Source organism: Peromyscus eremicus, chromosome 8a, assembly GCF_949786415.1.
Source record: "Peromyscus eremicus chromosome 8a, PerEre_H2_v1, whole genome shotgun sequence".
In the NCBI taxonomy this organism is placed as follows: Eukaryota; Metazoa; Chordata; class Mammalia; order Rodentia; family Cricetidae; genus Peromyscus; species Peromyscus eremicus.
In genome coordinates, this window is record NC_081423.1 from 57,672,822 (window position 1) to 57,696,439 (window position 23,618).

General features: G+C 54.1%; 1 protein-coding gene across 2 annotated transcripts; it reads left to right on the forward strand.

Annotated features, from left to right (window-relative positions):
* Window positions 1-411: 411 nt before the first annotated feature.
* Cluh (clustered mitochondria homolog) lies at window positions 412-22,938 on the forward strand. Of its 2 annotated transcripts, none has more exons than XM_059271171.1 (26): window positions 412-633; window positions 7,274-7,473; window positions 7,994-8,165; window positions 10,513-10,656; window positions 10,796-10,920; window positions 11,005-11,159; window positions 11,258-11,383; window positions 11,667-11,814; window positions 11,995-12,087; window positions 12,876-13,570; window positions 15,319-15,545; window positions 15,686-15,790; window positions 16,170-16,270; window positions 16,910-17,062; window positions 17,142-17,204; window positions 17,317-17,561; window positions 17,805-17,889; window positions 18,036-18,189; window positions 18,268-18,407; window positions 19,167-19,247; window positions 19,352-19,477; window positions 19,576-19,697; window positions 19,913-20,006; window positions 20,096-20,230; window positions 20,315-20,388; window positions 21,547-22,938. In XM_059271171.1, exons 1-26 carry the CDS (start codon window positions 534-536, stop codon window positions 21,728-21,730), a joined length of 4,047 nt encoding a protein of 1,348 aa, XP_059127154.1. In that variant the 5' UTR covers window positions 412-533; the 3' UTR covers window positions 21,731-22,938. The 2 variants fall into 2 exon arrangements, with proteins under 2 accessions (XP_059127154.1, XP_059127155.1); XM_059271172.1 differs by lacking the exon at window positions 412-633 and adding an exon at window positions 899-1,059.
* The last annotated feature ends 680 nt before the right edge of the window (window positions 22,939-23,618 follow it).

Sequence of the window (23,618 nt, forward strand, 5' to 3'; positions counted from 1 at the left end):
CCCTTCAGTAGGAAAGAGCCCACTCGGTGAGGAGAGCGCTGAGGATCGCAATAACAACGAGGACACACACACACACGGCGCGGACTTTTGGCAGACTCGCAATAGCAAGCCGAGGGTCACTGGGGGAGGGGAACAGTGAGCGAAGGGAGTCCTGGACGAGTCTCCACCCAAGGTCACGGCGCCCGCCCAACGGGCAGCCAACCTAGGAGACGTCTCCCGGAAGCCCCGCCTCACCAGGGGGCCGAGGCGTCTCTCCTTTGAGCCCGGACGCGTTGCCTTTAAGGCTTTTGGAAGAGTCGCTGTTTCGGTGGACCGACAACGGGGGGGTGCCTCGTGTTTTGTCCCTCGTCGGCCGCCGTGGGCCGGCCGGGCGCGAGGGCGGGGCAGGGGAGCGGCGGTGGGGTCAAAGGCCACAGCGCGCACCACGTGGGCCGGTGACTCCGTCCTTCCCGCAGCGGCCGCGGCGCGCAGGGCACTTAGGTTAGTGGCGCGGCGTGCGGCGCATCCAGGCGAGCCGGACGCCCGCTCCCGCCATGGTCATCAAGACGGACGAGTTGCCGGCGGCCGCCCCGGCCGACAGCGCCCGGGAGCACGGCTCGCAGGCCGGCGGCAAGGGGCGACCGAGCGCGGCTGGTGAGTGGACCGGGACAAGGGGCAACTGGGCTTGGGACTCGGGCTGAGTCGGGCCGGAGGACTCGCAACTCGGCGGGGACAGCCGCCTTCCCTCCGCGTCCCTGTGGGCGGTACACTGGGCCGCCCCCGCGCTGAAGGTCACCTTCACTGGCACCCCCGGCTGCGGTCGGGACTTCGCACGTGGGGTCCGTGGAAGGGCACCCACAGCGGACACACGCGCGCAAGATCGTGGGGACACGTGCGCGCACACGCGGTTTGGTTCCGGGGTGCGCCGCCGCCGCAGGACGATGGACTCGGCGGCCCCACCCCCTCCGCGCCCCTGCTTGGGGAGCCCTCGGGGCTGGGGACGCTGACACTTGCGGCCCAGCCTCCTCCTGGTCCCTCTTGACCTAGACGTTCCTGTGCGGCGGAGCTGCAGCCCAATGAGTGAGACTTAGTTTGGAGCTGCCCAAACTTGGACTGTGGGAAGAACGCAAGTTGGGGTGTGTTCTGTGGGGGTGTCTCTGGTACACTCCGAGGGACAAGGGCTTAACCCCAGGTCGTCAGCTATGGGCTCTATTCTTTTAGTAACTGACCTCCACTTGATTTGGGGGCTGGGGTCCTGCCTGTATGTGGGGGCAAAGCCTAGTTCTTTGGCAGGGGAAGTGTTTGTGCCTGAACTTGATCATTAACCTGCCTTATTGCGAAAAGTGGGTCAGACCAGAGCTGCTGTTTTTAAGGCAAAGGTCATTAGTGTGGAGTGGAGCGCCTAGCTCTCCCCCGTGGGGGCTGTGTGGTAGTGGCTTTGGGAGTGGCCGGGGCTTGTCAGGGGGTGGGGCCTACTTCTCTTGTACTTCGCCTGTGCCCTTTCTGTTACTTTCACCAAGTCTAAGATACCAGCCTTGAAGCTGGAAGCCCCTTCCTAGACCTCCTCACTTTCCCTCAGGGCCACACTGGACCCTTCCGCCCAGGATGCCAGTGCGGGTGCAGACCCCCTTTTATCTCTTGTTCTCCTCAGCTCATCTCCATCATTCTTCCTGGCTTCAGTGAGCAGACCAGGGCTGACTTGGGAGTGCGGATGGGCCTAACACTTGCTATACTGTTTTCCATCACAGTGGATTTACCTTGCCTAGACGAGGCCAGGGTTTGGGCAGAACAAGAAATCGTGAAAATGTCAGCATATCAGGCTGATGTGGTTCTGAATCCAGGGGAAAGCTGGATAAGAGGAGGTTGGGGCTGGCTGGTTTCCTCACCATCAAAGAGATCTGCAGAGATATGAAGCAGCTTGTCCAAGGTCATAGTGATTTCATTGTCTAGGGAAGCATTTGGATTTCCAGCTTATGGCCAGCATGACAAACCTACCCCAGCCTGGCCTAGAGGGAACGGAGACAGGCACGCTGGTTTATCATGTGTGTGATTCAGTGAACTTAGGAACTGGAATGGTGGAGGATTTCTGATGAGTACCCAGAATGAAGTTCCCTTCTTAGTTATGTGCTGAGGGGCTTTTTCTCGGGGCAAGGGGAGCTGGGTTGGGGTCAGGGCATAGCTCTTCAACTTGGGGTACAGGACTTTCTAGTGTGCAGTACCTTGGCTTCTGTGTCCCCAGAAAAGCTGGTATAGATAACTGAGACTCACTTTATCTTGGATCTATTCAAAGGAAGGAACATTAATAGAGACCCCCTCCCACTCTGTTCCCCCTGGTCAGGCTTTTGTATGGATATCAGAGTGCAGGCCCCCGACCCTCAGCCCCTATTTCTGGAAGCTCTCCAGTACCTCTGAGGAGGGGATCAAGACAGGCAAGGGTCAGTTACCTTCTTAGGAAGAAAGTAACTTTTAGGGGTTAAGAGAACAGGCAGGTTTTTCAAGTTCACAGTGGTGTGTCAAGTTCCTTCTGCACAGGGGAGGGCTCCCCGAATTGGGCGTGGAAACTGAAGGGGACTGGCAGACTAGGGGAGAACTGAGGGGTTTATAAGCTCTCCAGCAGGATCTTAAAGCTCTCCTTTTGGGTGGTGTCTGGGAAAACAGTGAACCACACTTGGACCTTGAAGACCTGCTTCTGGGCTGTGGAAACAGGAAGGAAGCAAACAGGGTCTTCCATAGGCTGTCTGCTGGCCTCGGTCCCCTTGCCTTAATTTGAAGCCCTTGGTTCCTAGGATGGATGATGTATCTTTTGGGGGTCTACTTCCTGCTCTAGCCTCACCTGCTGATTCCTTAACTAGTGTGTGGCCTGGCCCTGGCCTGGTCTCTGAAGACTGTCAGACTGGGAAGGCACTCTCAGGCTGCTTGTGGGTACTTAGAGTCCTTTGTCAGTCTTATCTGTGACCATCTCTGGCCCAGGGAGGGCACACACTGTCTCTCCACCCTGATCTGTGCTTCTGGAGACTTGAAGCAGGAGTAAGTTAGCATGTGCACCAAGTGCTGTTCAGGCAACGGATCCCATTCTGCAGAGGACTGCCTTCTTTTTCTTCACTTTCCCTAAATCCTAGGTTCTCAGAGGCACCCCTGGGATCTGAGTGCAGGGAAGTAGAGACTTTATGGCCGGATGCACCCCCCAGATGCAGTGCTTCAGCCTGGTCCCTTGGGGAGCACGACAATAGATTATACTCTAAAAGTGGTACCCAGAGGTCTGGGTTTGGGCGTCTGAGACACCTACCGCTTCTTAGACTTAGCTGCACTGCTTTTTGCCTCTGTGACCTTGGACAGCTCACTTACAGTCTTCTGGAGCTTCAGCAGTTTCCTTGAATGAGTTTGGATGGTGATCTGCACATGCTCCTTCAGGGGAGAGGACCTGGAGTGAACATTGGCCCAGTGGGAACTGGACAGGAGACAGGGTTAGCATCCTTGACATTATTACCAGTCTGCGTGCTTCTCTCCCAGGGTCAGGCTGTGTTTGGGGAGGGGTTAGAAGGAATGGAGCTGTCTGGACCCGGCCCTTCTTGCCTTAGGTCATAGTGTGAGACTCAGAACCTGCTAGGGTTGAAGAGAAGCCAAGGGTCTGCTTAGCCATTCCAGGGACTATAGAGACCTGGAGTGGGAGCTTGGCTCCCCTTCCCACACCCGTGCTGGTTAGTATGGATGCCAGAGCAGTCCTAACTGGGCCCTGGCAACAAGTCAGAGGCCCTGAGAAGGCTCCCTGGCGAGGCTGGGCATGCTGCTTCTCTACAGTGCGATGGCCTTCAGCCTCTTGCTGGCAGCTCTCTTTTCCCCAAGGGAGACATTGGTTTTCTCCTGGCAGCGCACAGGCTGCTGGGAAGAGAAGAGATAGTCTGCCAGCTTCATGGTGCACAGGGAGTCCTGAGGCATGGGTGCAGTTGTCCTCTGGGAGGTTGGGAGCCCATCCCCCTCTCACTAGAACCAGTGACTCTCAGGAAGGCCAGCTGCCAGGTCACCTGCAGGGGGCAGCAGGAGCCAGAAGCCTAGGCCAGTCCCTTGACCTAGGAGGAAGAAGGCAGGGTGCTCTGTGTCGGCAGCGGGTGGGAAAGGGAGGCTGTCATGGCCTGGGCCCGGGTCTGTGTCAGCTGTTGTCAGCAGCTGGCTGAAGCGGTCTTGCCCACTACCACTGTGGGTGGAGCAGAGGAGAGGACCCCCTTGCTGAGCCCGCCTCCCGCCAGCCAGTCCCCTACGCCTTCTATCCTAAGGGGCCCAGGTACCCCAAATGCCGTGTTCCTCTGCTCTCCCAATGGCTTCACTAGCAGTGATCCCTTTCCTGAGGTGTGTAGAGAGGTGGGCCTGAGTGCTGATAGCAGTTCTTCCGAGGGTCCTGGAGCCAGTGGGGCCTCCTGGCCCACAGCCGTCCTTCTGGCCGACCTTGAGCAGAACGCGAGGCAGGGGGAATGTGCCCTTCCCAGGGCTGCCCCAGCAAGCCTGGCCCCACTGAAACCTGAAGCCAGCTGGAGCTCCAGCCCTGAGCCGACCAGCTGTATCACCACAAGGGTAGAAGCAGAGGCCGGAACAAGAGACAGAGTGAGCACTGGGCTTGGGCCTGGGCCTGGGCAGGGGAGCTGGTTGCCTTACTGCCATGGCAGTCCTGAGACTCCAGAGCCAAGAACGCAGCTGCCGACTGTACCAGGTGGGCTGTGGGGCTGTGTGGACCCAATGACTGACCAGAGAGATCACTTGACACTAATTCTGTGGTGGAAAGGCCTTCAGGGTTTCTTGGAGGAAAGAAAAGGGCCAGGACTGGTTGTCCTAGAGGAAAGGAAGCCCCTGGGGAACATTCTCTTCCATCTGACTATCCCAGGCAGGGTACAGGACCCTGGCTTAGGAAATAGGGCTGGGGTCACCTTTTCTTTCCTCTTCCTTGTCCTCTCTATTGCAAACATTTGGAGGAGCACAGACTGTCAATTGAGGTCCAGGCCTAACTGCCTACTTTTGTATCTTCAGAGCTAAAGACGGTCTCTGTATTGCATGAGGGCCTTTGCAGCATCTGTCTGCATTCTAGGGGATTGCCAACCTGGACGGACATCTCCAGGGACCCAGCCAGGGGAAGCTTCTCCTGTCCACACCCCCTTGTTGCTCTTAGCAACCTAGCCACCACTGTCTTTGTCTGTCTGTCCTTAGAGCCAGACAAGGGTTCACTTTGGGTGGGCTATTCATTTCTAAGGGCCGAAGCCTTCCTGCCAGGGGTTGCTGGGTCACTGAAAGGGGCATCCTGTATGTCTTGTGGTTCTTAGATGGCACTCCTGTTTTGGAGGGGGAATGGTGTGGTGCAGATAGCATTATTGAGGCCCATAGTGGCCAGTGGCATGAGCTAGGGAATCTTTGTAGGCTTCACTCACCCTTTTTGGGATAACGGAGTAGGTACTATATCTAAAATCCTAAAGGTCCTATTTACCAAGTATTAAGGGGGACAAGGAAAGGGGTGAGCTTCTCTCCATGGCCCCTGGTATGTCTTTCTATTTTGAGTCAACCTGCCTCCTTGAGGCCCTTGATTTTTTGTTTTTTTTCGAGACAGGGTTTCTCTGTGTAGCTTTGGAGCCTGTCCTAGGACTCGCTCTGTAGACCAGGCTGGCCTTGAACTCACAAAGATCCACCTGCCTCTGCCTGCCTCCCAAGTGCTGGGATTAAAGGTGTGTGCCACCACTGCCCGGTAAGGCCCTTGATTTGTAGATAGATACTACACAGCTTTGGGGTAGTGCAACCCTGTTACCACTCCTGGTGGCAGGGTAGGAAAGAGACCCGGGGGGGTCTGGATGGGCTGGGCTGACATCTAGAATGTAACTGTTCTGTCTGGAACAGTCCTGCTCAGAGCTGGGACAGTGGGACTGCAAGCCAAGGGGGCCACTTTGGCTGACAGGCAGATATTGGGGCCAAGGTCTCTGTTTGCCAAGTGGACACCCAGGCAGGCCTATGTTTAGCTGGGGGGTTTCTGAGCAGGTCCTTGGCTTTCTAAGGGTGGCGGGGCCTTTCTTTGTTTCTCTTCGTGCCTGGTGGGGAATGGGACGTTCTGTCACTTGTTTCTCTCTTCCCACAGCATGTTAAGTTGGGTGCTGTTCACAGATATTGGGCTGTATGGGACTGGATGTAGGCTAGCATTAATCTGATACCTTTGCATTGAGCCAGGGGGAGACAGAAGGCGGGACAGAGAGCTGCTGCTGTTGACAGCACCCACAGTGTAGCAGAGTGGCTGCTCCTGAAGGCAGTGGGGGGGCTGGGACTTCTCCCTGCAGGAGTCACTTGGGCAGGCTCTGGAGAAGAGAGTTTATTCACTTGGGACATAAGAATGAGTGGAGGGGGCTGGAGAGATGGCTCAGTGGTTAAAGAGCAGTAACTGTTCTTCCAGAGGAACCAGGTTCAGTTCCCAGCACCCACATGGCAGTTCACAACTGTCTGTAACTTCTGTTTCAGGGGATCCAACACCCTCACAAAGTCATACATGCAGGCAAAACACCAATGTACATAAAATACAAATAAATTATTAAAAAAGGAGTGAATTTGCCCAATGAACCAGTATATCATGAGTGCGAGAGTGTGTTTTTGTGTGTGGAGGGAGACGTAATCAAGAGCACAGAGGTGAGGAGGGAAGGGAGCTGGCAGAGCTGAGGCTGGTTTTAGGCAGGTGCCCTTGAGTCATCTGTGCTTTATCAGAAGGGTTCCAAACTGTGCTCTTGATGTTGGAAAACTGCACCAAGGCCATGGCTGCAGAGTCACTACCTATGACTAGCTACTGGGGGAGCACAGGGCCTGGGCTGTGGGGATGATGGAATTCATTCTAACAAAAGGAGCCTTTGCTGGTATCTAAGGGGAGTCACATGTTAATGTCAGTTGTCTCTGTTGAGAAACTTGAGCCGGGTCAGCACTAGCCACGTGAGCTTACAGATGGAAAGTATTTGAATCAATACAAGAAATGAGGTTAGGAGGGCCTCAGGTCAGCCCATAGCTCAGGATCGCTAGAGAATGGCGTTGGAAGAGGGAGATAAGAGTGTTTCCTTAGATAGAAGAGCAGTGGCCTTGCTGCTAGAGAAGGTTGATGTGTGGCATTGTGCCCTGGGGAAGAATACTGACTGGTGGGGCTGAGGAACAGTGGATGGGAAGGAGGGCACAGAAAGTGGTCCGCACGTGTACAGTGTGTGGGGGGGTGGTTTCTAGTAGGTCTGTGAGGTGTTCACCCTACTGGGTGTGAGACAGAAAGCCCAGCTGACTCAGCTCTCACCTTCCCCAGAGCCCCCCTCAGTCATGCTGTTGAATGGTGACTGTTCAGAGAGCTTGAAGAAAGAAGGGACAGCTGAGCCACCCAGGGAAAATGGGCTGGATGAGGGTGAGCCTGGAGATGAGACCACTGGACAGGAAGTCATTGTCATTCAGGACACAGGCTTTTCTGTGAAGATCCTGGCCCCCGGCATCGAGCCCTTTACCTTACAGGTAAGATGGAGGAAGATGTGCTGGGAACCAGCTTCTAGTACACTGCTGGAGAGGAGCATGTTTGAAAGCTAAGCTTTTGTCTTTGCTTGTGCTGGGCTTATGGGCAGGAAGATCCTGGCTTTTGCCCAGGGTCTGGGCCAGCGCAGTGGATGAGGCTAGATTCAAGTCATCGCTGCATTGCTAGGGGCACCAGCAGCAGCAGCTGGCAAAGCCTTAGGGTGCTTCCCCGGTCCTTCTGTTCTCCACTTGAGAGATTGCTCTTGGTTTAGGCCTGGGACACTGGGGCCAAGGTCTGTTTAGTAAGCTCACATATGTGTAAGTCTGTATATAGACACAGATGCAGATGAACATGGCGTTCCTACATGGGGCTTGGAATTGAAAATTTAAAACCCGAAAAGTAACAAAGTGCGTATTTGGGGTTTTTATTCTAGGGTTATAGGTGCTTTGGCCTGGTAGCAAGGAGGTGTGCTCACGCACCCTGCCATATAACTTCTTACCGGAGTGGCCTTCTCCCTTGCAGGTGTCCCCCCAGGAGATGGTGCAGGAAATCCACCAGGTGCTCATGGACCGTGAGGACACTTGTCACCGTACCTGCTTCTCACTGCACCTGGATGGCAACATGTTGGACCACTTCTCAGAGCTGCGCAGTGTGGAGGGCCTGCAGGAGGGCTCGGTGCTCCGAGTTGTTGAAGGTTGGTCAGGATTAAGCTGGTGGCTGCCAGAGGAGGGCCCAGAGTTAGGTCAAATAGCCTAGCAGAGCCCAGTCCTGGTGTGTCTCTGTTCCATCTGAGCACATGGAGGTGGGACTGGTGTCTAAGTGTGCTGCTCAGGCCGTCACACCTTTCTTTTCTACTGCATGATGCACAGTTTAAAGACCAAGAGTCTTCATTTTTAAAAATCCAGCCAGTTCCAAACTAGGACTGAAATCAGCCTATCAAATTCTGAAAAGATAAATGTTGCATCTTTAGGAACTTAAAAAGTTTTGTATCTCTCTTTTTTTGTTTTGCTTGTTTGTTTTTTGTTTTGAGACAAGGTTTCTCTCTGTTACCATGGCTGTCCTGGAACTTGCTATGTAGATCAGGATGGCCTTGAACTTAGAGATAACTGCTTGCCTCTGCCTCCCAGTGCTGGGACTTTTCATAGTTCTTGAGGGAGGGAGGACATCAGCCCCTTGCAGAGCCATCTGCTCTGGTGTGGTGAAGCTCGTTTGGAAGTACAATAAAAGTTCCTGTAGCAACTCAGAAGGAATCCCCAGGACTGTCAGCTTATGAAGAGCAGATGTGGAAAGCAGGGTACAGTGCTCATGCCTGTAATCCCAACATTTGGGCAGCTGAGGCAGGAGGATTGCTATGAACTGCAAGTATACATGGGCTACAGAATAAGACCCTGTTTTAAAAAGCCAAAAGGGAGCCAGGCGGTGGTGACGTACACCTTTAATCCCAGCATTCGGGAGGCAGAGCCAGGTGGAACTCTGTGAGTTCAAGGCCAGCCTGGTCTACAGAGCAAGATCTAGGACAGGCACCAAAACTATACAGAGAAACCCTGTCTCAAAAAACCAAACCAAACCAAAACAACAACAACAACAAAAAAAACCCAAGGGAAGATAAATAAGTAAATAATGTGGGGAAAGTCTATACCTCAGCTGACTCCACAGTTGATCATAGAACTTCTTTTCATCTTTGCAGAAAAACCATTACAAGTTCCACAAACATACACTATAGGACAGTGTTGACTCTGGGGGTCTTGGGCTGTTCCACAGGACTGGAGGTATCTGAACAAAAAACCCATGGCTCTAATGGGTTCTTCAGGGCCTATGTGGGCTTCAAAAGGCGGGTGGTAGAGTGTTCTTTGCCAACAAGGACCCCACTAACAGGCAGACGGTGTGTGTTTGGAAATGAGAAACATACCTTATACGTTCATCAGAGTAGAATTTTGGGATTGTGTGTGTGTGTGAGAGAGAGAGAGAGACAGAGACAGAGAGATAGAGACAGACACAGACAGACAGACAGACAGACAGAGACAGGGTCATGTATCCTAGACTGGCTTTCCACCTGATGCATGAACTCCTGGTCTTCCTGCCCCCACAACTATTGGCAGTATTGTTAGGTGGCATCACAGCTGGCTGACAGTAAAATTAAAAAATGGGAAGCCTAATTAGAAAAGTCACAGCTGGATGGTTCAGTCTATGGTTCCTGCTCTCCAGAGGACCTGGGTTCAGTTCCCAGCACCTGTGTCAGGCGGCTCACAACAGCCACAATTTCAGTTTTAGGGGATCTGATGCCCTCTTCTGGCCTCCGCAGGCACTCCCACAGGTGACATACAGTAACACATAAACATACATGAGCACCTATAACTAAAACCACATCTCTTTTATTGTATTTTTTAAGTTTTTCAATATAGGGTTTCTCGGTGTAACCATTCTGACTGTTCTGGAACTCACTCTGTAGACCAGGCTGGCCTCAAACTCACAGAGATCTTCCTGTGTGCTGCGATTAAAGGCATTCGCCATCACCATCTGGCTCTAAAAATATATCTTTAAAAAAAAAAGCAAAAACAAAACAAAAACTTGAGCAGGCATGGTAGTCTTTGTCTAATAGTGGCACTTAGAGCAGAGACAAGTGCCACTGTTGATCCAGGCTGGCCAGAGCTACCTAAGACCCTGTCTTCAGCTTGGTCACTCTGCCCCGCATCTTGCTAAAAAAAGAGACATTTTGAGCTGCCCCAGGGGCTGCAGATTCAGCTTAGTGGTAGACCCTCCTTACTCCACCCTGGCATTGTACGAAAAGAAAGCTAGGTTGGTGGCTTTCTGCCTGCGATCTCAGTCCTCGGGAGGCTGAGGCGCAGTAGCTCCGAGTGCAAGGGTAGCCTGGGTTACATAGCTGCAGGGTAGCATAAACTAGAGAGAGAGATCGTGTCTCAAGATTTTGACCAACCAGTGCCAACCCCCCCCCCCCCATGATAGCACACTGCAGATGTCCTCCTTGCAAGGCAGGTGACTGGGAGGGCTTTAGTAATGCTCTGTCCTCTTTCTTCTGGCAGAGCCTTACACAGTTCGTGAAGCCCGAATCCACGTGCGTCACATCCGAGACCTCCTCAAGAGCTTGGACCCATCTGATGCCTTCAATGGAGTTGACTGCAACTCCTTGTCCTTCCTGAGTGTCTTCACTGATGGTGACTTAGGAGGTGCGGGAAAAATTGGGACAAAGGCCTGCAAGTCATCTCTACGTGGGAGTGGGGGTGGCTGGAGTCAAGGCAAGCCAGGGCCGCATTGAGTCCCAGAAATAGTTGGTTACTGGCTGACCACCAGCCTTGGGTCCCTCAGACAGTGGGAAGCGGAAGAAGGGCTTGGAGATGGACCCCATTGACTGCACGCCACCTGAGTATATCCTGCCAGGGAGCCGGGAGCGGCTGCTCTGTCCCCTGCAGCCCCAGAACCGAGACTGGAAGGTAGGACTCCCGAAGGACCAGGGAAGGAAGGCCCTGGTGGGGAGCCTGAAAAGCTTGTCTCCGCATGAGTGGCCATTTCTGCAGCCCCTGCAGTGTCTGAAAGTACTCACCATGAGTGGCTGGAACCCACCTCCTGGGAACCGCAAGATGCATGGGGACCTCATGTACCTGTTTGTGATCACCGCTGAGGACCGGCAAGTCAGTATCACTGCGTCCACGAGGGGCTTCTACCTGAATCAGTAAGTCTGCTGGTCCCCCATGACCATGGCACGTCCTCTTGGTCTGGGTCTAAGGACAAATACTCGGGGCAGCTGCTCAGTGACTCTCTTCCTTGCAGGTCCACAGCCTACCACTTCAACCCCAAGCCTGCCAGCCCCCGCTTCCTCAGCCATTCCCTAGTAGAACTGCTCAACCAGATCAGCCCAACCTTCAAAAAGAACTTTGCTGCGCTGCAGAAGAAAAGGTAGCACCTTTGCACCGTCATTCATGCCCTGCCCTGCCTCCAGTCACAGGCTGGTCCCCACACCAGCACCTCTGCCTGAGGGAATGGTGCCCCAGTACCCAAGAGTCCCTGGTTCATGGGGGCAGCAGCCCTGGGAGAGGTACCCATTTGCTTCTGTCTAACTTCAGGGTGGCATCTCTAGGCAAGAGATGCCAGAACAGTGGGAGCCTCAGAGAAGGGGAGCTCACAACTGGGCATTAAGCTTGGAGGGTATCCCATTTCCCTGTTCCCTCACCTGCGACAGGGTCCAACGCCACCCGTTCGAGAGGATCGCCACCCCGTTCCAGGTGTACAGTTGGACAGCCCCCCAGGCCGAACATGCCATGGACTGTGTGCGTGCTGAGGACGCCTACACTTCGAGGCTGGGCTATGAGGAGCACATTCCTGGACAGGTGCTCCCCGGCCCCGCCCTCCCAGCCAGGCTTCCTGGTGCCAGGCTCCTTCTGTGCATCTCCAGGAGGCTCCCTCCGATCTCTCTGGGCCTGTCCACAGGGAGGTGGAAGAAGGGATGGCTCAGAGCAGGTCAGGAGACACGTGCTGAGCCCGCATCTGCCTCCCTGGCCCCTCCACAGACCCGAGACTGGAACGAAGAGCTGCAAACGACAAGGGAGCTACCCCGCAAGAACCTGCCTGAGCGGCTGCTTCGAGAAAGAGCCATATTCAAGGTAACTGCATCCCCTTTGAAGCACAGCACAGCCGCCTTTAACTGGGCTTGTAGGTGAAGGGAAAACTGGAAGCTGGCACTGGTCCAGCTTGGTTGGCAACATTGAAGGTGAGCCCACAGGGTTCCTCCTGGAGCCACCTCTGATCTTTTCTATGGCTAAATTTGGGAACCATAAAAAGGGAGGGACCTGTCTTTCTTTGGGTATGGTAAGTTCCAGCCATCTTCATGTCCTCCTGTGAGACATGGTGCTCTCATTGAACTACATGCTGTACTGCTGGGGCCCTTCTGGGGGCAGCAGCACATTAGTATAACACTTTCTGGAATTCTTTACTAGGAGTAGGGTGGTATGTGTGTGAGAGTCAGTTCTCTCCTTCCACTGTAGGTCCAGGGATTGAAGTGAGGTAGTCAGGCTTAGTGGTAGGCTTCTTTACCTGCTGAGCCATCTCACTAACCCTGCATACTCCCTTTTGGTCCGGAACTGTTCTTCCAGTAGAAGTGTTGAGGTTTCAAAAGGTTTTTAAGAAATGATATTGTCGGGGTTGGGGATTTAGCTCAGTGGTAGAACACTTGCCTAGCAAGCACAAGGCCCTGGGTTTGGTCCTCAGCTCCGGGGGTGGGGGTGGGGGATGATATTGTTGCCCTTTTCTAAATATGAAGAAACTGAGGCTAGAGTTCCTTGACTCCCAGGGCCTGGCTGCCTCCACCATCTAGGTGACCTGAGTCAGGATAGGATGTACCTTGTGTTTATACCTGGGACCCGTCTCACCTTCCCAACCTTGGCCCCCACAGGTGCACAGTGATTTCACGGCAGCAGCCACAAGGGGTGCTATGGCAGTTATTGATGGCAACGTGATGGCCATCAACCCCAGTGAGGAGACCAAGATGCAGATGTTCATCTGGAACAACATCTTCTTCAGCCTGGGCTTTGATGTCCGAGACCACTACAAAGACTTTGGTGGGGACATGGCAGCCTATGTGGCCCCCGCCAATGACCTGAATGGTGTGCGTACTTACAATGCTGTGGATGTGGAAGGGCTGTACACACTGGGTACAGTAGTAGTGGATTACCGGGGCTACCGTGTCACAGCTCAGTCCATCATTCCCGGCATCCTGGAGAGGGACCAGGAGCAGAGTGTCATCTATGGCTCCATTGACTTTGGCAAAACAGTGGTGTCACACCCACGCTATCTGGAGCTGCTGGAGCGCACCAGCCGGCCCCTCAAGATCCTGCGACACCGAGTGCTGAATGACCGAGATGAGGAGGTGGAGCTCTGCTCCTCAGTGGAGTGTAAGGGCATCATTGGCAATGATGGGCGCCACTACATCCTTGACCTGCTGCGCACTTTCCCCCCGGACCTCAACTTCCTTCCTGTGCCTGGTGAGGAGCTCCCTGAGGAGTGCACCCGTGCTGGCTTCCCCCGAGCCCACGGACACAAGCTGTGCTGTCTGCGCCAGGAACTAGTGGATGCTTTTGTAGAGCACAGGTGAGGAGTGGCTGCTTAGCGCCCTGACCCCATGGCTGCCTCAGGCTCGTGATCTGTTCTGAGGAAGCACCTGGAAGAGAGACTCTGGCCTGCTCCCTGGAGCTGGGCCGTACACCAGCCTGTGCCTGCCTCATCCCCAGGTGCAGAAACGCAGGGCCTCTGTCAGGTGCAACCTAGCAGGTGGCTAAACTGCCGTTCAGCACAGTGGTCCTGGATCATCTGGAAATCTCGTGGGGTGGTTTTGAATGCCAGTGCAGGGCTAGGGAGATGCTCTGTGGGGCTTGCTGTGTAAACATGGGGACCTACGTTCACATCCCCAAGCCATCAACGTACAAGGTTGTGTAGTAGCATGTGTTTGTAACCCCAGCACCGCGGAGAGGGTGCAAACAGGATAGTTACAGGAGCTTGTTAGCTAACATGTATGCAAACAGGATAGTTGCAGGAGCTTGTTAGCTAACATGTATGCAAACAGGATAGTTGCAGGAGCTTGTTAGCTAACATGTATGCACAAGTTCAGTGAGAGGCCCTGTCTCCAGGGAGTAGGATGGAGAGTGATACAGCAGGACTCAGTGTCCTCCAGTGCTTTCATGGACACATACAAAGCTGGGTGTGGTGGTACACCCCTTTAATCCCAGGACTTGTGGTGGGGCAGAGGCTGGCAGATTCCTGAGTTAGAGGCCAGCCTGGTCTACAAAGTGAGTTCTGGAACAGCCAGGGCTACAGAGAGAAAGAAACCTTGTCTCAAAAAACCAAAAAGTAAGTTGGATGGTGGTGGTGCACTCCTTTAATCCCAGCACTTGGGAGGCAGAGGGAGGCAAATCTCGGTGAGTTTGAGGCCAGCCTGATCTACAAAGCGAGTTCCAGGACAGCCAGGGCTGTTACACAGAGAAACCCTATGTTGAAAAACAACAACAAAACAAAACCCAACAACAGCAACAACAACAACAAAAAAACCAAATAAGGACTCACAGTGGAAGAATCTCAAGTACAGGCCTGGGAAGTGGGGCTTAGAAGTGTTCCTGCAGCTGGTAATGGATGTACCTGCTGTGCCTCACACCGCGGTGAACTCTTCCAGTGGCAGTGGCATCCTGTGCTGCGCACTGCTGGGAACCCTGCTCTGCAGCCTCTCCCCTCCCCCCATGCCCCAACTGTCCTCTCACTGAGGAGAGTTTACTGGGGTTTTCTTACTTTGTTTTTGAGGCAGGGTCTTGCTGCGTAGCAGAAGCTGGCCTGGAACTCACAGTCCTCCTGTCTCAGCCCCCCTAGTGCTGGCTGGGATTATAGATGTCCATCACACTTTGCTTTTGCTCTGACTTGCTGTGTGGCAGGGTTGCTATCCTGGCACAGGCATGCATGCGCTCTCACATGCACGCTAGACAAATGTCCTTATACTTACAGGGTTCCTAGTGCCAACAGTTCTTACCCCCAAAGGTCTGGAGCCTGGGCCCGACCTTTTTTTTTTTAATTCTTTATTTTAGAGTTATTTGCTCTAGTTGTGTGTGTGTGAATGTTTTGCCTACATGTATGTATGTGTACCACATGTGTGCCTATTTCCTGTAGAGGTCACAAGAGTGGTCACGAGGGCATTGGATTCTCTGGAACTGAAGTTACGGATGGTTGTGAGCCAACATGTCAGTACTGGGAATTGAACCTGGGTCCTCTGTAAGAGCAGCAAGTGATCTTAACCACTGAACTGTCTGTACAGCCCCCCCCCCCCGTGTCGTCATTTCTGCTCTGCTTTGCTCTAGGTACCTTCTCTTCATGAAGCTGGCTGCCTTACAGTTGATGCAGCAGAAGGCCAGCAAGGTTGAGACCCCCACCTCCCTGGAGAATGGTGGTCCTCCCTCCTCAGCAGAGGCTGAGTCTGGAGACTCAGTAGGACCTGAGGCAGGAAGTGAGGAGGAGGGCAGCAGTGTGAGTGGCCTCGCCAAGGTGAAGGAGCTGGCAGAGACCATCGCCTCAGACGATGGCACAGGTAGGGTTGCTGTACTTGTTGGGGACAGCCCAAGCTGGTCCTGGCAGCTTAGCCATAGGTGGCTCATGACATGAGAGTGCTGTGGGGCAAGAGGCTCATGGGAGCCCAGCTCTACCGCCTATCCTCGTACATCTCCACAGTTGACCCCCGAAGCCGGGAGGTGATCCGAAATGCCTGCAAGGCTGTTGGCTCCATCAGCAGCACAGCTTTCGACATTCGTTTCAATCCTGACATCTTCTCCCCAGGCAAGTGCGTGTGTGTGTGTGTGTGTGTGTGTGTGTGTGTGTGTGTGTGTGTGTCTGTCTCTGTGTGTCTGTGTCTGTGTCTGTGTCTGTGGGGGCTGGGGGGGGAGTCAGTGAATGAACCCTGCAGGCAAGGGCAGAACATCATGGGGTAGCCTTGGGGCCTCAGGTGTGTGTGTGTGTGTGTGTGTGTGTGTGTGTGTGTGTGTGTCTGTGGGGGCTGGGGGGGGGAGTCAGTGAATGAACCCTGCAGGCAAGGGCAGAACATCATGGGGTAGCCTTGGGGCCTCAGCCTCAGCAGCAGAAAGCTGCCTCCAGGTGGCTTCTGTCTTGGTCCTGATGTTACTTGCTTGGCTCAAGCCTTCCTGTCCTCCCTCCCCAGGGGTTCGCTTTCCTGAGTCCTGCCAGGATGAAGTTCGGGACCAGAAGCAGCTGTTGAAAGATGCAGCTGCCTTCTTGCTCTCCTGCCAGATCCCTGGTTTGGTGAGGAGGGGCCGAAGGGTGGGGGCTGCAGAAGGGCTGTTGCAGACCTTGGTGCCTCGTGCTCATGGTCTCTCACATAGAACCTTCATAGAGCTTTTGCTTTAGCACTTCCTAGCCTCCTGGCTGGCAGGCCTTGAGAAGGCAAAGGAAGCGTCTGTCAGGCATAGGCTCTGCCCTGCTGAGGCTGGGATTCTGGTCCTTTGAGCCCCAGATAGCAGAGGCCTAGGATTTCCTGTCCAGTTGATCCCACTAGCTTTCTGCCTAGGCCCCTGAATGAAAGCTTGATTCTTCCTGGCTGTGTAGCCCTTGGTCAGGTGGCATGCTTATCTCAGATTGTAAGCCTCTCAGGATGACTGGAATAAAGCTGTGGCTCCTTCCCAGATGACCCTGTGCCACCTGTGGGTCTAAGGTCTTCACCCAAGGGCCAGGTTGCTTCCTGATGGCAGGGTCCCTCTTTCTGTTCCCTTTGTGTAGAAAGAAGGCAGAGACAGGTTCCTGTGGCCGTTCTACACCTGTCTCCTTCCCTCCTCCGGCATGGAAGCTAGGGCCGTAGTTCTTTCCTTCCTTTAGAGCCCTGGGGAAACCCAGAGGGGGGGGGCAGAGGGCTGGGGCTGGTCTTGACCTGATGCAGCCCCACAGGTAAAGGATTGCACAGAGCACGTAGTGTTGCCCATGGATGGGGCCACACTGGCTGAGGCGATGCGCCAGCGTGGTATCAACATGCGCTACCTGGGCAAGGTGCTGGATCTGGTGCTGCGGAGCCCGGCCCGTGACCAGCTGGACCACATTTATGTGAGTGGGGCTTGGGCAGGAGGAGTTGCTGCAGCCAGAGGTCTGGACTTGCCCAAGACTTGGTTCTTTGACCCCTCAGAAAATCGGCATTGGAGAACTCATCACACGCTCCACCAAGCACATCTTCAAGACGTATCTACAGGTGCTGCCACTCTTCCCAAGTTGGTGGGACCTCCCTGGGTGGCATGGGCCCTGGAGAAGAGCCCTGGGTGGGGGCTTAGGGCCATCCTGACTTCAGTCAAAACTTGGCTCAGGGAGTGGAGCTCTCAGGCCTCTCAGCTGCCATCAGCCACTTCCTGAACTGTTTCCTGAGCTCCTACCCCAACCCCGTGGCCCACCTGCCCGCTGATGAGCTGCTCTCCAAGAAGAGAAACAAGAAGAGGAAAAACCGGCCTCCAGGAGCTACAGACAACACTGCCTGGGCTGTGATGACCCCCCAAGAGCTCTGGAGGAACATCTGCCAGGAGGCCAAGAGCTACTTTGACTTCACCCTCGAGTGGTGCGGGCACAAGGGACAAGGGTTACCACAGGTGTAGGGGGCTGGGAGTTGGGGTTCAGGCAGCATCTAGGGTCTGTGGTCACAGGGCAGCGGTGTGAGGGCTGCAGGTGACCAGGCAGAGTTGTGGGGACCAGCGTGGGGAAGCAGGGCTGTTAGAGTTAGTGCTGAGGGGTTCTGGAGGTCAGCAGCTGTCCAGAGTGGTGGGCGGGTGCAGGGCTGCTCAGCCCCCGCTCCTACCCCCAGTGATTCTGTGGACCAGGCTGTGGAGACCTACGGGCTGCAGAAGATAACATTGCTTCGAGAGATCTCCCTGAAAACCGGGATCCAGGTGGGCCCTCGTTTCTAGCCTGGGCCACAGGGCAGGGGAAGGGAGCTTTCTTGGGATGATAGTCTCTGGACACGTGCTGGTAGGCTGGGGGGTGCTGTCCTTCTGTGTCCAAGGCTGAGGCTTTGGGTGGTGGACCCTGTCCCCAGATTCTGCTGAAGGAATACAGCTTTGACAGCCGCCACAAGCCTGCCTTCACTGAGGAAGACGTGCTCAACATCTTTCCTGTGGTCAAGCATGTCAACCCCAAGGCCTCAGATGCCTTCCACTTCTTCCAGAGTGGGCAGGCCAAAGTACAGCAGGGTGCGTGGCACTGTGGGCTGGGGGTAATGGGAGTGTCTCTTGCCCAGCCCTGACCTTGCCACCCGGGCTATCTCGTAGGCTTCCTGAAGGAAGGCTGTGAGCTCATCAGTGAGGCCCTGAACCTGTTCAATAATGTGTACGGAGCCATGCATGTGGAGACCTGCGCCGGCTTGCGTCTCTTGGGCCGCCTCCACTACATCATGGGTGACTATGCTGAGGTGTGTAGGCTGTGGCGTCTCTGGCTGTGCTGTAGTATTGGTTGGTGGCTCCATGAAGGGCCTAGGGCCTCCATCATCACCCTGTTGAGACAGGGAGAATGCTCTTCCTCGGACTTTCTTACTCGGGGGAGTAAGTGGCATCCAGAGAGCCCCAAAGTTTTCGTTTTTTCTGAGTGAATCCAGCCTTCCCTCGTTGTCCTTGGGAGAACTCAGTAGTTGCCTCTCTGCTCTGCTAAGGTGGACATGACTCAGGGTAGGCCTCTCAGGGACAGTGACAAGGGTAGGTTCTGAGAGCCTGTGGTGAGAGAGAGCTGTGGCACAATGCCTGGCCTTGGAGTGACCAGGAGAAAAGCAGCAGATGGTTTCTTTAGTTTTCTTCAATGTTCTGTGGTTGTGTTCCAGCTGTTTCATTGGCCCCTAGGCTTTGAGAGGCTGTTCTGGGAGTCAGTATACACTAGGCCTCCTCTCCTCTCAAGCAGAGCAGAGGCCGTCCTAAGAAAACCTTTCAGAAATCAATGTATTTGCAGTGCACTTTGGATCTGTTTGTGTTTGCGTAGATTTTGTTAGGGAAGAAGACAAAGAACCATAGAGTTTCAGATGGTCTCAGAGTTTCAAAGACCTCCACAGTCACAGCAGCTGGTTGCACACTCTGCTGCCTGTGTACATGCCAATTATAGAGATTGCAGGGTAGACCATGCTGTGTGGGGCGGCTCAGGTGAGGGGCAGTGCTCACCTGAGATTGATGCCTTCTCTCTCCAGGCACTCAGCAACCAACAGAAGGCAGTGTTGATGAGTGAGCGGGTGATGGGGATTGAGCACCCCAACACCATCCAGGAATATGTGAGTAGTCACTTTGGAATTGGGGTGTGTGTGTGTGTGTGTGTGTGTGTGTGTTGGGGGCAGGTGCTTGGGGCTACTCTGACCCACCATTACCCCACCTGCAGATGCACCTGGCCTTATACTGCTTTGCCAGCAGCCAGCTGTCAACAGCCCTGAGCCTGCTGTACCGTGCACGCTACCTCATGCTGCTTGTATTCGGGGAGGACCACCCTGAGATGGCGTTGTTGGACGTGAGTGTTGGAGAGGGGAGGAGTGAGCAAACAGGTGGCCACTAGCCTTTGTGCAGGGATGGGGAGGGAACTGACTTGGCTCCTTCCCTATCCCCCAGAACAACATTGGGCTGGTGCTGCATGGTGTAATGGAGTATGACCTATCCCTGCGCTTCCTAGAGAATGCACTGTCTGTCACTACCAAGTACCATGGGCCCAAGGCCCTTAAGGTGGCTCTCAGGTGAGGCAGTACTAGCTGAGACCCCCAGCAAACTCTTGGTGGCATGGGGAAGGGACCTAGTTTTGTCTTCTGCCTTTGAGAAAGGTTCTCTGGAGCTCTACCTGTGCCCTGACCTTGAGTGGTTCCTCACGAGCTCCAGGGAGGGGAGAGATCTAGTCCCAAGGTGGTCTCCACCTCTTGTCCCTCCTTTGCCCCATATATTCTGCTCCTTCCAGCCACCACCTTGTCGCCCGGGTCTATGAGAGCAAAGCTGAATTCCGGTCAGCCCTGCAGCACGAGAAGGAAGGCTACACCATCTACAAGACGCAGGTGGGCGTCAGCAGGGCGTCAGCAGGGCTGGGAAGGTCGAGCCCGTGGCCGTGCAGTCCTGATCCCCCCTTTGCTTTGGCCCTCTTCAGCTAGGTGAGGACCATGAGAAGACCAGGGAGAGCTCTGAGTACCTCAAGTGCCTGACCCAGCAGGCTGTAGCTTTGCAGCGCACCATGAATGAGATCTACCGCAATGGCCCCAGTGCCAACATCCCACCCCTCAAGGTATGGACCTGGGCTGAGTAGGGGTCCAGTCCCCTGGCCTCCTGCCAGACTGCCCTAACCTCTGGCCTTCCCCACCACTCTCAGTTCACAGCTCCCAGCATGGCCAGTGTCCTGGAGCAGCTCAATGTCATCAATGGCATTCTCTTCATTCCTCTAAGGTGAGCCAGCCCTCCACCGTTCCCCACAGTCTGGCAGTCAGTCAGCCTTAGGTTCTGTGGGTTTGTTGTTTGTTTTTTTCCCCCTCAAGACAGGAGTTCTCTGTGTAGCCCTGGCTGTCTTGGACTTGCTTTCTAGACCAGGCTGGCTTTGAACTGCCTCTGCCTCCTGACTTGAGTGCTGGGATTAAAGGCCTGCTCCACCACTGCCCGGCTTAGTTAAATTGGCCGAACTCAGACTTTAAAAGTATGTGATCAGCAGTTTTTTGGGATTCCTCCCAGGCACTTTGTAATCCAGGAAATACATAGCTATAGTGTTCTATTTTGTTTTATTTTCCTGTCGTGAGACAGCTACCTCAGGATAGCCTTTTTAATGCTAGCTCAGGCTAGCCATGAACTCATTATATTGCCCAAGTCAGCCTCATACTTGTGGCAATCTTCCTGCTTCAGTCTTCTGAGTGCTGGGATTAGAGTGAGCTGGCTTCAGACATACATACAAGCTTTTCACATGTTAGGATCACAGTTGAATTATGTACCACCACCTGGTTTCTTTTAATTTTTTAGCATACCTCGCTCAAATTTGTTTTGTTTTAGACAGGGTCTCAGGTAGCTCAGGTTTACCTCAAACTTGCTATGTAGCTGATAATGACCTTGAGCACCTGTTCCTGTTTCCCAAGGACTGAGATCCCAGGCTGTCACTGGACCTGGCACCCTGTTTTCCATTATCTTGGTGATCTTTCCCTCCAGTCCCTACACAGTGACTCCATTCTAGCCCCCTGTTTTTCCAGTGCAGGCAGGGCTGTGCCCGTCAGCTAGCCTTTGGAGAATACCTCCTCCTAGATGTGGGAGGTGGGGTTGGTGGGGTGGCCAGCAGTAGGAGCACCCGTCCTGTTTTCTGCACAGGGTCTGCTGCAGAAGCCAGAGTTAAGGGCAAATTGAACTTATGGGTAGAGGTGGCATAGCCTCACCAAATGCTTTATAAAGTGTAGGGAGCACTCCACCTCTGGGAGGGGCATCCACCCATCTGGGAGGGGCATCCACCCATCTTCCACTAGCAGAAGCAAAGAGCTCAGTAAAGTCCCAAGTGTCGCTGTGATGGAAGCTGCAGGGTGGCAGAGCGCCCAGGCTGCTCTGACTCCACCTTTGCCTCCTAATCCTCAGCCAAAAAGACTTGGAAAACCTGAAGGCAGAGGTGGCCCGGCGACACCAGCTGCAGGAGGCCAGCAGGAACAGGGATAAGGCCGAGGATACAGCTACAGATCCTGAGCCAGCGAGAGCCCTGGAGGACATGGTGGGCTCCCCTCAGACTACCAAGGAGGATCCTTCTATGAGCTTACAAGGATAAAAAAGGAGAGAAATTTGGACAGTCAGCAGCCCCATTACCCAGTGATGCAGAGATTCCAGGAGCAGGGGGCACGCCCTGCAGATTGGGAGAGGAAGCTAGTCCTCCACTTCCACCCTTACCCCACCCCCAGGGTCCGCCTGGGCCCGCCTGCCTCTAAAAGATGTTTTGCACTGGTTCAATGAATACTCGATGCAGAGGCCTAGTTGAAGACACGAGGATGAAGTGTGTAGGCATCAGCTCCAGCATAGGGGCAAGTGCCCCCCAGCCTCCTGCCTCAAGCAGGTGTGTGTGTGTCCATGCCTGTGGGTGTCTTGCTCCGTCCTTCCTGATAGACATAGCCCAGTCAGTTCTGAGTGGATAACGTGCAGATGCAACTTCTCAGGTCATTTGTATGTTTGACATTACGGCTGCTGCTTTTGTTGCCACTACTCCTGGGCCCAGCCTGGCTTAAAGTCCAGGGTTAAGCCAAAAAAGATGGGAGTTTTCTTGTGTCTTGGGAGGGAGGGTGCCAGATCCCTGGTAGGGTGCAAGGTAAGACCTGCAGTGGCTTCACTGTGATTGGGCCTAGCCTGCCTGTAGCCTCAGGGTAAGGGAAGGGGCCTTCAATGGTGGACCCCCACACATCCATGTGCCTGGCTGTGGCCAAGCAGAGGAGGCACTGCCACAGGCTCTGACTTGCCTCCCTGCTCCCTGTAGCCCAGGTGGGCGTAACCTCGGGGGCCAACAGTCTGAATGTATCTTCCCCATTTAAACCTGAGCTGCCTAATGCACAGTGGGAGGTAGCTGGGTGAGGGCCAGGCTCAATCATGGATCCCAGGGAACATGCCATGCACAGGAGTGACTGTCACCTCTGTGAGCCAGGCTCCTTACTTGGTCTTTGCCATATAAGCACTTCTACAAAGAGGCTCTGGGGTGACAGGGCTCCTCCTACCTGGCTGCTGTCTCTCCCAGCCTGAGCCTGCCTCTGTTGCTTCTCTTTGTCTGCTGTCCCTGAAGGAGATGGCCACCCTTTGAGCCTGAGGGAGCTGTTCTAGGCAGAACCCCTGCTTGGGGTTTTGCTGATGGATAGTATCTGTCCAGGGACCTTGTTTCAAAGGGAATGGGCGTGAGCCAGCAAGGCATCCCCACAGCTCTCAAGAGCGTTTTCTTGTTTTTAAACCATCACGTCTTCATTTCACATTGGAATAAAGTGAGTTTTTGAAACCTGCTGCCCCGCCTCACCTGTGTGCTCTGTGAGCCAGGCTGTCAGAAATGCTACTGGGAGATAACTGTGTATACACTGGGTCAGATTCAAGGTTATGTTGATCAAGTGCAAGGGTGGAACTCCAGCTGTTGAGCTGGGCCCTACACAAGAGAAAAGGCTGCAGTGAAGGGTGTGGGAGAGGCATTGGGGCAGGCTTTGGGTTCCTAGGACTTGGTAATCCTCTGACCATCTAACTGGTTAGGCTTGTGTCTCATTGCCTCCCCTTGCAGCCAGTAGGTTGGGCAACACTCGGTTTGGAAAGCAGAATGCTGCTTTTGTGATTAGTCAGAGCCGGCTTATGCAGGGCTAGTGAAGTAGAGGGAAGTGGCCAACGGGTAGACCTGAGGACACGATGGTGGCTGCTTCACAGAAGGCAGGCCTTGGGCCTCATGAATGTTTAACGTGCTTTCTTGCTTAATGAGGCTCAGGAATTCCAAAATCCTAGAATCTCATTTTGATGTCTTTGATGTCTTGGACTTTCTGAGAAATGCCACTTTTAATTTGTGTTCCTTTAAGCCAATGGGAGAAAGATGTCCCTGATCTTGATACTGAGTAACATCCATAAGTGCCCACCAGTGATTTGATCATTTGAGGCAAGGTCTCTAGAGCCTAGGCTGGCCTTGAAATCCCTTTTTTTTTTAAAAA

Bases quoted from the DNA above. Each gene is read 5' to 3' on its own strand.
- Cluh (XM_059271171.1), top strand. From the start codon at position 534: ATGGTCATCAAGACGGACGAGTTGCCGGCGGCCGCCCCGGCCGACAGC. The intron at 11,815-11,994 runs GTGCTCCCCGGC...GCCCCTCCACAG, and splicing joins AGGAGCACATTCCTGGACAG to ACCCGAGACTGGAACGAAGA. The intron at 18,190-18,267 runs GTGCGTGGCACT...GCTATCTCGTAG, and splicing joins GCAGGCCAAAGTACAGCAGG to GCTTCCTGAAGGAAGGCTGT.